Source organism: Ipomoea triloba, chromosome 12, assembly GCF_003576645.1.
Source record: "Ipomoea triloba cultivar NCNSP0323 chromosome 12, ASM357664v1".
Classification (NCBI taxonomy): Eukaryota; Viridiplantae; Streptophyta; class Magnoliopsida; order Solanales; family Convolvulaceae; genus Ipomoea; species Ipomoea triloba.
The window spans coordinates 11,617,155-11,631,046 of NC_044927.1; the positions used below are offsets into that span (position 1 = coordinate 11,617,155).

Here is a 13,892-nt window from a genome sequence, read left to right on the forward strand (position 1 = left end):
TCGCTCATTCTTTATTTCATATTTAAATTGCTCATTGAAAAAGAGATTGCATAAATTGGGCAAAAAAGATATTCCATAAATTGGGCAAAGTATACCCCTTCACAGTTTGGTTTGTTTCTTTCTAACACTACCAACAAAAAGGAACCATTGCACCAAAGAAAAAGCTCATGCTTATGCCAACCATGGCAAGACTGCCAACAAAAAAAACCATGGCTAAGACTGCCAACAAAAAGAAACCATGACAACAATTTGATTTTTTTTTCTTTTCTAACAAAACACAAATCATGTTAACACTACTAACAAAAACATTACCAACACTATCCACAGTTCATTTAAGTTCAACAATAGGTTCACTGAAATTCCATTTAAATTTGGTCTTGAACCCCATGGTAGACCTTGTTCGGTATTTTCTTGTAGCCACTTGCTTTGTCTTCACTTGCTTTCTCAACCCAAGAGTCTTATGTTTTTTTGGAAGTAGGAGGAGGGGGGGGGGGGGGTTGTTCAACTGGCCTTTCTTCTCTAACTTGCTTTGTCTTGACCACATTTGCACCACCTCATATCCTACTTCAACCTGTAACAAGCAAATTAAACCACTACAACCTCAAAGTTCAATTTAAAATAAACTGTCAAAAGAATTGAGCCTTAAAAGTACCTCATGCGATGGATTTTCTAGATTCTCTGGCAGAATTAGGTTATGCACCACCTCATTTCCTACTCGAAACTGAAACAAGCACATTAAACCACTACAACCTCAAAGTTTAAACTAAACTGTCACAAGAATTAAGCCTTAAAAATACCTCATGTGATGGATTTTCTGGATTTCCAGGAAGATTTTAGGTTATGCACCACCTCATTTCCTACTTAAACCTGAAACAAGCATATTAAACCACTACAACCTCAAAGTTAAAAAAAAAAAAAAAGTATCGCAAGAATGCATGCCTTAGTACCTCATGTGCTAGATTTTCTGGTGCAAATTCTAAAATAGGCTAAGACTCTGGATTCTCTGGTGCAGATTCTGGAATAGGATGAGATTGTGCTTCATTTGCATGTTTTGATGATGGAGTTGGCTAAAATGAAAAATTGATGCAATTAGATAGGTATAATTATTAAAGTATTCATAGTCAATAACAATAATGATTACCTGATTATTGCCATTCAAAGACACACTTTCTACTGTTATGGCCTTTTTGTCTACACTTGGTGCAATGTAAAGTCACATGTGTCCTTGAAAGATGAACCTCATATACTATAAATCGATTTGCACTTCTTGGTTTTTGTTGAATCTCATTTGCTCCCTTATTCCTTAGTTTTTTTTTTTTTTTTTTTTTTTTTGCCTTCTAGCTCTTGCAATGTAGCCAGGTGGTAGTGGTGCCACTCTTTGTGTTTCAGGCCATCCGTTAAGACCAACCATAGGATTTATGCATCTTCCATAAACTGCCAAGTATGTTTCCTTTGTGTAACAGACATTAACATATTCAATAGGGCTTTGTATTTTCATCCATATGGCAACAACAACATGTTTGTAGGGAATCCTAGTAAGATCTTACTTCCTGCAAGAACACATTATTCTTCCCCAATATACTTTCTCATTTTCATCTGTATACATCCCCTTCACTTCAAATAACATCAAGTCACACTGAATAGGCATATATCCTCCAACAACTTTCTCAATGACAACTAATTCTTTAAATATATTTGGGCAGATTGAGCCTTTCCACTTGTTTGCTTCTTTCCTTTCCTCAAATAATCTTTTCATTAAAATCCCCCTCAAACTCTCAAGACAAATTATTAGAGGATTTTCTCTTACATCTAGTATCATTGCATTAAAGCATTTAGATACATTATTCACCAGCATATCACACAAAACATGGTCATTGAAGTGTGATCTTAACTATTCACTAGGGTGTATGTCTAACGGCCATTCAAATGCACCTAAATCCATTTTTTCATGTTTCTCATTAATGTGGTAAATTGATTTACTGTAGTAGCCCTAACGACACTCCACAATTTATCTTTAACAGCTTTTCCTTGAAAACTAGTTGTCTTCATATTTACACACAAGTGTCTAACACAAACTCTATGGCTAGAATTTGAGAAAATCGATTGAAATGCAACAATTAAGCCTTTTTGTTTGTCAGAAACAAAAGTGAGGTAATGCTCAACAACTTCAGTAATCCCCAAGTCATGTTTTAGTAATTGCAGAAACCAAACCCAATAGTCTTTATTTTCTCCCTCAATAATTGCATAAGCAAGGGAAAAAATACCATAATTAAGATCTAATGTTGTGGCAGTGAGCAACTATTCACCATACTTGGCCTTCATATGACAGCCATCAACTCCTATAATCTCCATGCCTCCCAACATACATACCACATCATAAACCTCTTCATCCCTTTTTTTTCAACCGCATTACTCAATTTGACTATAAGAGTTGTGTTTGGGTTAGTTCTTTGTATCTCAAGGTAGTAGCTCCAAAACTTGTTGAAATAATCTTCAAGGTCTCCTTTAATTGCAGCCCTAGCAAGCTTCATGCCCTTAAATGCTTGCCTCTTAGTTACAGTAAAACGCTCATCAATACAGACTTTAGCCCTAAACTCCTTGGTTGTCCATGTAGAATGGCTTTTTACTTCATTCTTCCACCATTTTGCCAACACACTTGCCTTTACCATTATGTTTTCTTTCACCTAATGACACTCAACAAGGGAATCATTAAAGGTTGTAACCTTCCAAGTATTAGAATTTGTGTTTAACCTAAAAGTGATTGAACATGGGCATCCATTTTGTTTGCAATTCACCATACACCTCACCTTATCATTTTTGCAGAAGTTTAAATCCTTCCCATTCTTAAAAGTATAATGTAGTATGGTTTCTTTAAAATAATATTTTGTAGCATATTTCAATCCAATACCAAATACAAGGCAATCCATGTCAGTACTAGCCCTAAAATGTGGCCATCTTTAGTTCCCCTTCTTCATCACAACCATGTGGTGACCTTCATAAGAATATTCAACCTCTTTGTCAATATTTTGCCCTGCAACTTGTTCTTCACCCACACCTTTAAAACTTGCCAATATACCATCATACTCCACAGTTGGATCAATTGATTTGGCAAATTCAATGTCATCAAGCCTACCTCTATTGCAATCATCATCACCTTGTTTATTGTAATCAATATACAATCATAAAATACATCCTCACTACCCTCCTCTTCTTCATTGTAATCAATATTACAATTATGCAACACATCCTCACTAACTTCCTCTTCACTTACTACATTCAATTCACCCAAACTAACCCATAACTCAACTTCTCTTGCCATACCTTCAAAATCTATTAAATCCTAGGCCTCTAAATCTGAAATCACCTTAGTTAATTTATCCCCAACCAATGCGTATAAATTGTAATTCTCAATGTTGTGCCCTAAGTTATTAAGTAGATCCTTAACAGTCATAAAATCCCTTTCATCTACTTCAACATGGTCAAAGTAATCTGTGTAGCCTCCCACATAGGTAGTAGGTTCAGAATGACTTAACGTTCCCTCCATGTTTAATCTTAACTGTAAATAGTTCATTTTCTTCTCTTGATTTCAGTAGTTAATCAAAAAAATAAAAATAAAAATAAAAATAAAAATAAACAAACAAACATGAGAAAGCACCAATAACTCAAGTCAATATGTGGTCCCCAACAACAATTAAATATACATGGTCTATAATAAAGGCAACAAAGGACATGGCAGTGCTTACATAGCAGCATTTCGAGGTATTAAACAAAGAATCTACACAACCTATACTAAAGAAATCAATAAAGCAATAAAGATGGAAAGTAAATGGTTCCTACCATTACCACCAGAATACAACCCAAAACAATTACAGTAAACTACACACCATAGACCCTACACTACCATTCGAGTAGTATATATACCAAAAACATCTAATTTACACCGACTTTGGCACTAAAAAGTCGAACAATCAAAAAGCAAGGTCAAGAATCACATACCGTAATTTGGGATTTCACTGCTTCCAAGCCTTCTACTATAGCACATTCTGGAAGTAAAATCGGCCAACCCTAGCTAATCTTAGTGCCACTTCGAGTTGAGTTCCAGTTTATGCTTTGATTTCTACTATTTTCATACAATTAGCGAGTTTTTTTTCCTCAACTAGGGTAGATAATTTGTGTTTAAGTGAGTGAGAGATGGTCAAATGGAGTCGTGTCAGAGACCAGAGGAAAAATCGGGTTTTGCCCAAATAAAATGATTATTTTGCCTTCAAAATAAGGGTGGATAGATGGCAATTGTAACGGTGGACCACATTGTGTGTGATTTTAAAAGTTAAAGGAATAAATTGGGTACTTTTAATAGTTTGGGACTAAATCAAGTATTAGCTAATAGTCGGAGGACCAAAATGGGTATTAACTCTTTAAAAATTAGTTTGGCAATTACATTTCACAAACTAACCATGTTAAAAAACGTATTTGTTGTATGTGTTTCACATCATCTTAAAATTATTTTTAAAATTGTAAAAAAAAAAAAAACAAAAACACAAAAAACTCAAATGCAATTCATACATTCGTTTGATGGTATTTTTAATTTTCAAATTTTTTGTATTTCTCTATGGCTAGAATACATCAAATGCATTTGGCTTAAGCATTTGATGTAGTGCATATGCCAAATGCAAATACTACATGCATTTCGAAATTAACTCTTTTAATAATTAATAGATAAAACACATTTACCATATGCCTTTGATCCATAATTTTTTTAATAAGGGGATTAAACACATAGAGAAAATGCGTTTGACCCCTTTATATCATCTTCCCCAGTCAAACACTGACTAGATGAGAACTGAATTCAAGGATACCAGTCGGCCAACGCAAGGTCTTCACCTAGAGATACGGAGGGTCGGGAGTTGTCTGAGCAGCCGAAGAGCACATGCTCGAGTCGTGGATCCTAGAGTGTGCTCGATCGACAACCACACTTGCATGAATGTAGACCAACCGATGGCAAGGTACATCACCTCCTCGGAGAGGGAGGAAATAAGTCTAGATAGAATTGCTCACCTGCTCTTGTTGCACCCACGCCACACGAGAAAGAGAGGAAGTCGCTGGTCCTAGAGCGTCGGACGCCACTAGTGTAGTATCAACGGTCGTTGTTGGTGTGGTAGCAGCAGTCAGACAAGGAAGAGAACCATCAACGCAACCCAATAGATTTTGATCATTGCAAGAGCGATATCAATTACGCTCGCCAAAAGAGATAATTACGGGTGGTGAATTTTATGGGAACAAAGTGGTGTGGGATGGACAAAGAGTTGTTAGGCCACTGCAAGGGACCGGGATGGCGGCATCGAAGACAGTCAGAGGAAACTTCGTTGAAGTTGTACGAGCATGAGAAATTTTGGAACAACTGATACCAAATCAGAACTGAATTCTAAAATATCATTCATAGTAGAATTGTACAGACTATAAATACAAGAATTCTTGTAAAAGTCCTATTACAAATTGTAAACGCAAAAAACTTGAATTGTATATATTCAAAATTCAAAGTATCGGTTATAATGAAGTAGCATGTATCAAACGAAAAGGGGGTACAATCTCTGTATAAAAGTCCTCTTAGAAGTATGCTGATTGGAAGTATGCCGAATTGGAAGTGTACCGAGTTCAGAGTATGCTGAACTGGAAGTATGCCAAGTTCGGAATATGCCGAACTGGAAATGTTCCTTGCTGAAGGGCGTCCGAAGTTAAGTAGCTTGTTCTTCGTTGAAGGGCTAATATGCAGCTCGATATTCAAAGAAGGGCTTCTGGTGATTAAACAACGTGTTCCTCAACGCAGATATATTGCAACGCAGATATATTGCAGGCATATTCCAAACGATATTCTGGCGAGATTTCGGTAGAGTTTCGGTATGCAGATCTTCAGAGCTCCCTTTCCTTGAAAATGAAACCACTATTTATAGTGGTGGTGTGTAGAGAAAATCTAACAACCCTATCCCTTTGGTTAATTCCTATATTTAATTTAATTATTTGAATTAAATATGAGGAATGTATCTGGAAACTATCATGTCTAGGTTCATGATTTTATATTTTTGAACCAATTTATAATATCCACAATTTCCCAAAATTATGCAATCCACATATATTCTTGATTGGCCAAAACCAAGTCAAAACCCGTCAATTTAAGCGGCCCAATTGACGCAAATAGTCTGGTCCAACTCAATTAAATATATTTTTTGAATTTGGGCCAGCAGTTCAGCAGCAATTACTTTTAATTAATTAATTAGACCAACCAATTATTTATGGGGCTATTTAATTAACCCAATTAAATAAATATCGGCCTAATTAATTAAAGTAATTAATTTAACAACCAATTATCTGTCACGGCACATTTAAATTTTCAGTGCTTACACAAATATAACAATAAATTCCTAATAATAATTTATAATTCATAAAATTAATTCCTACAAATATTAATGTTCAAACACAAATGTCAAATTGAAATTAAAACCAAACATATTGAGGAGAAATGGCCAAAAGGGTTTTAATTGGGAGGGGTAAATGATATCTTTTATTTAAAATAATAAGGATAAAGTTGGAAAAAGTTAAAAAAACTACTAGCTTATTTTTGAAAAGTTACCTAAAGTAGTTTTTCAAAATAAGCTCTTATTTTAAGCTACTAGCTTAGTTTAAAAACATTACCAAACAGAGTTTATACCTTATTAGTAGCTTAAAATAAGCTATAAGCTCCTAAATAAGATCTGCCAAACAGAGTCATAGAAGAACAAGTCATATAAGTTCTTCTTTTGAGATTAAGCTATTTGAGTTTTGGAGGCTTTTCACTGAAGTGTTAAGGGTATCTAATTATGCACAAAACCTGCCTAGAACCCCACCCGATCCACCATGTGTGTATACACATACATAGTAAAATATGTAATAGTATGTACTTAATTATAAAAGTTTTTATAACTTTGGGTAACTTTTTACTATTTATATATCTAGACTACTAAGTTTATTGTTAAAAATTAACAATTTAGTTATTATAAGAGCATTCCTATCATAGAAATAACTAGTTCATGGCTTTAAAACTGATGTGGGAAAGGATTGTTTCATTCTTGGTTGTTCCTGCAAATGACAATTTATTGTCAGAAATAAATAAATATATATATATATATATATATATATATATATATATATATATATATATATATATATATATATATATATATATATAACAAAGAGCTTGGGAGAGGCTGGCGGCCACTCTCAATCTTTCTTTGTTTTTATTTTTTTTTTAAAATTCTTGCGGTTGCGACACATGCACATTGCAATCTTTTTTTGAAAAACATTTAATTTGTTTTTTTTATTGTTTTATTATTTATATTATAAATTTATCACAAATTTTAATTATATAATATATATTTTGAATTAAATTTTGAATGATTTAATTACAATAATATATATTTTGAATTAAATTTTGAATGATTTAATTACAATTAAAATTAAAATGATTAAAATAAGTAGTGCAACAATGACAATTAAAATTAAAATGATTAAAATAAGTAGTGCAACAATGCAAATTAATTTAAATGTTAATAATTATCATTTTAATAACTAGTTCATGGCTTTAAAATTGATGTGGGAAAGGATTGTTTCATTCTTGGTTGTTCCTGCAAATGACAAGTTATTGTCAGAAATAAATAAATAAATAAATATATACACATATATATATATATATATATATATATATATATACACACACACACACAAAACAAAGAGCTTGGGAGAGGCTGGCGGCCACTCTCAATCTTTCTTTGTTTTTAATTTTTTTTTAATTTTTTTTTAAATTCTTGCGGTTGCGACACAGGCACATTGCAACCTTTTTTTTGAAAAACATTTAATTTTTTTTATTGTTTTATTATTTATATTATAAATTTATCACAAATTTTAATTATATAATATATATTTTGAATTAAATTTTGAATGATTTAATTACAATTAAAATTAAAATGATTAAAATAAGTAGTGCAACAATGTAAATTAATTTAAATGTTAATAATTATCATTTTAATTAAATTTAAGTATGTTTATTTTAATTAATTTTTATAATTATAAATTTATAATTCAAATAATTAAAATATAGAATAGAAAATCGTGGGCCCATAAAAAACTGTGAAAAACTTCAAATTGATGTGGAGAACAGTTTTTATGATTGAGTGAGATAGTGGATGATGAGGTGAAATGCGGGGCCCACAAAAAACTGGAGAAAAAACTCTAACGGATAGGATGCTCTAATTGAATATTTCTATTATTTTATGTTTTAGTATAACTAATTAATTTTTTTAATTTATTATGTATAAGTAATTGAAATATTATTTTTTGAATAAAAATTAATAAGATGATAAGTGGTGAATACGGTACTGGACACTCGAACCCGGTGGGGGTGGATTTAAAAAAATTCACCCGAAGCGTGTTGGGAGTGGATGTGGGTAGAGAAAATATAAGGTGTGTCGGGTAATAGATGTACCCTTCCCAACCCATTAACCTCAAAACGCACGAATTGAGTTGCCATATATTTAATACTGCAAAAATTAAGTTCAGTATAAACTAACATTTTCAACTAATGCATTGGACCACGTATATGTAAACCAAAGAGTTAATTCCAGAAATAGTCCTTCGACAATTAACTTTTACCAATTTTTATCCTTGACTTTTATTTTGATTAAAGTTGGTTCCTTAACTATTGATTTTGTACAAAAATTGATAAATATCAATAGTCAAATGACCATTTTTGGAATTAACTCTAAACCAAATAACTATTGTTTTTTAGAGTAACTATTGTTTAATTAGGGCATGAATTGAAATTATGGAAATAACATACTAAAAAAACAAAACAAAAAAAAAAAACAAAAAAAAAAGGGAGCTAGCTATAGTGAATAAGGTATTGATGGAATTACTGAAATTCTGAAAATCAATTTTATTTAAAATGCGTTTTGTTGGTACATATATATTACTCTTCCTCATTCTGAGAAAAATTAGAACATAGAGAGAAAAGGGTCAATTAAATTTTAAAAAAAAAAATCAAATACAGAGATATAGAGTAATACAATATCTCTTTTATATATATATATATATATATATAGAAGTCTGCTCAAATGCGATCGAGTCTTTCCGTGCGGTCGGTGCGGCGATCGAGTCTTTCCGTGCGGTCGGTGCGGCCCTTAGAAATATACACCAATAGGGTTCACAAAATGCACTAATAGTGTTAAGAAAATGCACAACAATGAAAATGCACAAATACACCAAAAATACACAACACAAAAAATAATGCGCCACCAATAGTGTTACGAAAATGCACAACAATAAAAATGCACAAATACACCAAAAAAATACACAACACACCAAAAATAATGCGCAATAACTCCCGACACCTAATTGTGCATTTACGAACACTGTGTGATGCTTTTATGCATACCTAATGGTGTATTTTTGGTGATGCATACCTAATGGTCGATATTTGTGTTGTACATTCCCTAACATTGTGTGGTGCAGATTTGCGTACCTAATGGTGCATCCGCACTAACTGCACGTTAAGGAGCGACCGCACATGAACTCTCCTCTCTCTCTCTCTCTCTATATATATATATATATGTATATATATATATATATATATATATATATATATATATATATATATATTAAAAACATCCCTTTCCATAAAGCTCTTAAATAATACGGAGTATAAAATTGTGATATTTCAGAACTCTGTTGCCGGTTTCAACGGCTGGTGCTGCCCACCTACCATGCTCAACTGCCTTCGCAACCTGGCAATATGGCCTTGTACCTACAAGACTCAAATAAAACAAAACGTGGGGGAGAGCATCAACTTTATTGCTGCCTCAATTCATCAGTCAGGACTTGAACATGTTTACTGTCTCTTAAGGTGCAATAAATAATTGCATCTAAAAGTTCAATTATGCGGGTCAAAAATCCCAGATTTGTCTCACAAGGATGCCATATGCAAAAGAAAAATTCCATCTAATGTTCAAGTATTGAATACAAGCAATCACAATGACCTGGTTTTGTAATTAGAGCTCTAAGGTTTTAAGGAAAACAGAGTCTTTTTTATTTTTTTGAGGAGTCTTAAGTTTATAATATTCTATGCTCTGTGAGTTCACTTGACATTAGAATACCTTTCTTNATATATATATATATATATATATATATATATATTAAAAACATCCCTTTCCATAAAGCTCTTAAATAATACGGAGTATAAAATTGTGATATTTCAGAACTCTGTTGCCGGTTTCAACGGCTGGTGCTGCCCACCTACCATGCTCAACTGCCTTCGCAACCTGGCAATATGGCCTTGTACCTACAAGACTCAAATAAAACAAAACGTGGGGGAGAGCATCAACTTTATTGCTGCCTCAATTCATCAGTCAGGACTTGAACATGTTTACTGTCTCTTAAGGTGCAATAAATAATTGCATCTAAAAGTTCAATTATGCGGGTCAAAAATCCCAGATTTGTCTCACAAGGATGCCATATGCAAAAGAAAAATTCCATCTAATGTTCAAGTATTGAATACAAGCAATCACAATGACCTGGTTTTGTAATTAGAGCTCTAAGGTTTTAAGGAAAACAGAGTCTTTTTTATTTTTTTGAGGAGTCTTAAGTTTATAATATTCTATGCTCTGTGAGTTCACTTGACATTAGAATACCTTTCTTTAGCCAGATGATTTCTCAAATTATTTCAGGTTCTTAGGCCTCTTTAGTCTATGAGAACAGCCAAATAGACATGTAATTATGAGAGTTAAAAGGATCTAATCAATTCTAAGTAACTTACCTGCTGGCGGGCTGCTGTAAGTTTTAAAAGCTCATCCGCCTCAGAGAAATTAGTGAACCACTGGCTTAGAGGATGATCTTTAGTGTCACCTCTCTTCCTTCTATCAACATCTTCTAATGGTGCTACAGATAACTCAAAATGTTATACTGTACAATAATCAAGCAACATGTAGAACCAACAAATAAAACAGTTTAAAACACACCAGCAGGAGGTAAAGCCAAGTCAGCAGGTAGTCGGGGAACACCAACTGCTGGATGATTGTGCACACGAGCAAGGAAAGCCTCTGAAGGTTTGGATAAAACAATTTCATCATATGATTCAACAACAATAGGTTTCTTTGTGGAAAGGGGACCAGACTCATCCTCTGGATAAAGTTTTAGATGGTGGTATCTGTAACATGACAGTAAAGAATCAAATTTTGTACAGGATTTCAAAATGCCAAACAGCTTAAGAAATATTGGAGTCTAACATAACACTTACAAAGATGAATATAATGACAAATTGGCAAACTATTTTTTCCAATTTATGAAGATTCAAGTATATCAGTAGTTAATTCTATTTCAATACTGGCCATTTTAGTATGTGAAATGCAACTTAAATAGAGCTGTAAAGAAAGCAACTCACAAGTGCAATGGCTTATCACAAACATCATTATGGAAATAAAGAGTAATAGCAATTTCAAATTCACCCCATCCACACTCTGACAACTCAAAAGGTGGAGCATCCACCACCCTTGTTGGGTTATTAAAACTCGTGTGCAACTGGAAAACTGCTCGCTTTATTACGACACCTAGATCTTCATTTGTTGCCCCGCGAATGTAAAGAGTCCATTTATGAGACTGATACCTATGCTCCAATTAACAAAAAGTCTCAGTCAGGCATTTCATCAAACACTCAACCGAAACGAAAACAATCTATCATCTTTAGTAACACTCACTCGCTAGCCTTCTTTCCAAGCCAAAACGCAACATTACCATAGACGATCGGAACACTAATCTCAATCCCCTTAAGTTTCTGTGCTGAGTCCTAGAAAAACACAACAATATGCGATAAGTTTTCAACAAACACTTCAAGAATCAATTAATTATGATAACTTAAGTACAAATTTTGAGAAATTAAATAGGCAATGAAAAAGTTTCACTTTTGCTTCGCTATCATCGGAGGATTTAATCATTTTTGTGCGCAGAGACATTGTGGCAGGTCCTGTAATGTCAGGCTGATCTGCTCCGTGATTCTTCGCCGAGTGGGCCTTGAGAGTTGAGGCACTCTAGTGGCTTAATTATCCTCAGATTGAAGAGTGATTCATAAAATTGAAATTAGGGCTTTTTGATCCTGCAATTCTCGTATGGAAACATATCTGCATTATTTTGTTGGAACAGAGACTTCCAAATCGGATCTATATGAAACACAAATTCTCAAAATGCTATTTACAGAATTGCTGTGGATTGCTGCAAATTATACCAGTAAATATATTCATTTAATATTATTAAGTAAATACTACGTATAACATAATTATCTGGAGTTCATATTATTCGAGGGATTTAATCAAGATTAACTTTATCTTTTCCATGGTCCGCTTTGGCTTCCGAGCGCCACTCCACCCCCTTATTTCTTTTCTTCTTTTTTTTTTTTTTAAAACACCACTTTAATTCTTCGTTACTACGACTTCGTGCCTAGTCAGCTTATCCCCAACTACTATCGCCTCCGGGTTAATTTCCCCACATACTTTCACCGCATCGAGGAGGAGGTCACCTTTACCTACTTTCATCAATTTTTCTGGCTGTTGGCAGTCTACGTGGGTGCCCTTGGCTATGTACTGATACACCAGAGAGATGGGTGTCAGTTCCTTAACAAGTTGGAGTCCTCCCACAAGGGTTAGAAAGAAGACTTCTTTTTGTCCGCCCGGTTGCGCCTCACGCGGGCTTCGACTTCCCGACTACCTAGTAATCGTCTTGCAATTGGCTGTAGAAGAGGCCCGAGTGTAGCAAGATGGTCGCGGAGGTAGTCAAGATAATCCTCGATGGCGACCCCATTTTAGCTCGAAGGCTGGTATCTTGCCGGGCGGGGCGGCTATGATAGGTCTAGTTAATGCCACTCTCATGGCTGACTATTAATAACTTGTATTTTAACAGGTGTCTTACTTGTATTGTAGGGAATAAGGACACCGTGCCATCCTCTGAGGAGTCAGGCGAGGGTTCCGAGGAGAGTGACCAAGACTGGTTGGTTGCACAACACCCCCAAACGCCGATTGTCGAGCCTATTGAGTTATCCTCTGCCGATGCTCAGGCCCTCTAGGGGCTAGGACATGGCTAACCGCCGAGCTCTGCACCGCGCACAAGCCCACCAACTGTGCGCAGTTCTGCCTAACTGGTCATAGGTGGTGATGAGTAAATACGCACAAGGACTACCATTGGGGTCACCTGGTCGATCCGCTAAAGAGCCACCTAGTCGGTCCGCCACCTGGTTGGTTTGTTGAGTGCCACCCGGTCTGTAAGATCTTAGTAGAGTTCCAATTGGTCGTATACTAGCAGATTGCCAATCGGTCGTATACCAGCAGACTGCCAATGGTCGTATACCAGCAGAGTGCCCATCGGTCGTATACTAGCAGAGTGCCATTTGGTCATATACTAGCAGAGTGCCACTCGGTCTGTAGGATCCAACGGAGCGCTACTCAGTTGCACCGCTCGTACTGAAGAGCCTAGTGTTAGGTATGGACGCTTCAGGACTATCCATCAGAAATCACCCGGTTGGTCTGTCAAGAACCACCCGACCGGTCCGTTATAACCATTAACCCGACAGAAGTAAGTCACTTGTAACTAAACGTATTGGTCGCATTAACAAGCTTCGTGACAAGTAAGATTTTCTCGGAACACCCTTGGAACCGCCCCAGCAGAGCGTCACCCAGCCGGCCTACCGTAGGCTAACCAGTCGACCTACGGTGCGACGCGACCTACAAGTTGGAAAACCTAGCTTACACGAAAAGTAATGGAGGCCAACTTTAACTTGCAGAGCGGCAGCTGACAACTTGCAAGAATAACAATTTTGTCGCCTCGGA

At 35.1% G+C, this 13,892-nt stretch overlaps 1 protein-coding gene across 4 annotated transcripts; it reads right to left on the reverse strand.

The window, feature by feature from the left end:
* Positions 1 to 9,740: 9,740 nt before the first annotated feature.
* On the reverse strand, positions 9,741 to 12,279 carry LOC116000076 (transcription initiation factor TFIID subunit 14b-like). Of its 4 annotated transcripts, none has more exons than XR_004094062.1 (6): positions 11,979 to 12,279; positions 11,775 to 11,863; positions 11,462 to 11,683; positions 11,040 to 11,227; positions 10,713 to 10,959; positions 9,741 to 10,178 (listed from the first exon to the last, which is right to left on the reverse strand). XR_004094062.1 is itself a non-coding variant. In XM_031240095.1 (6 exons), the coding sequence occupies exons 1-6, from the start codon at positions 12,027 to 12,029 to the stop codon at positions 10,277 to 10,279; spliced, it is 747 nt and encodes a 248-aa protein (XP_031095955.1). In that variant the 5' UTR covers positions 12,030 to 12,279; the 3' UTR covers positions 10,275 to 10,276. The 4 variants fall into 4 exon arrangements, 3 of the variants coding, with proteins under 3 accessions (XP_031095955.1, XP_031095954.1, XP_031095953.1); XM_031240095.1 differs by lacking the exon at positions 9,741 to 10,178 and adding an exon at positions 10,275 to 10,363 and having other exon boundaries at positions 10,838 to 10,947; XM_031240094.1 differs by lacking the exon at positions 9,741 to 10,178 and adding an exon at positions 10,275 to 10,363 and having other exon boundaries at positions 10,838 to 10,950.
* Between the last annotated feature and the right edge of the window lie 1,613 nt (positions 12,280 to 13,892).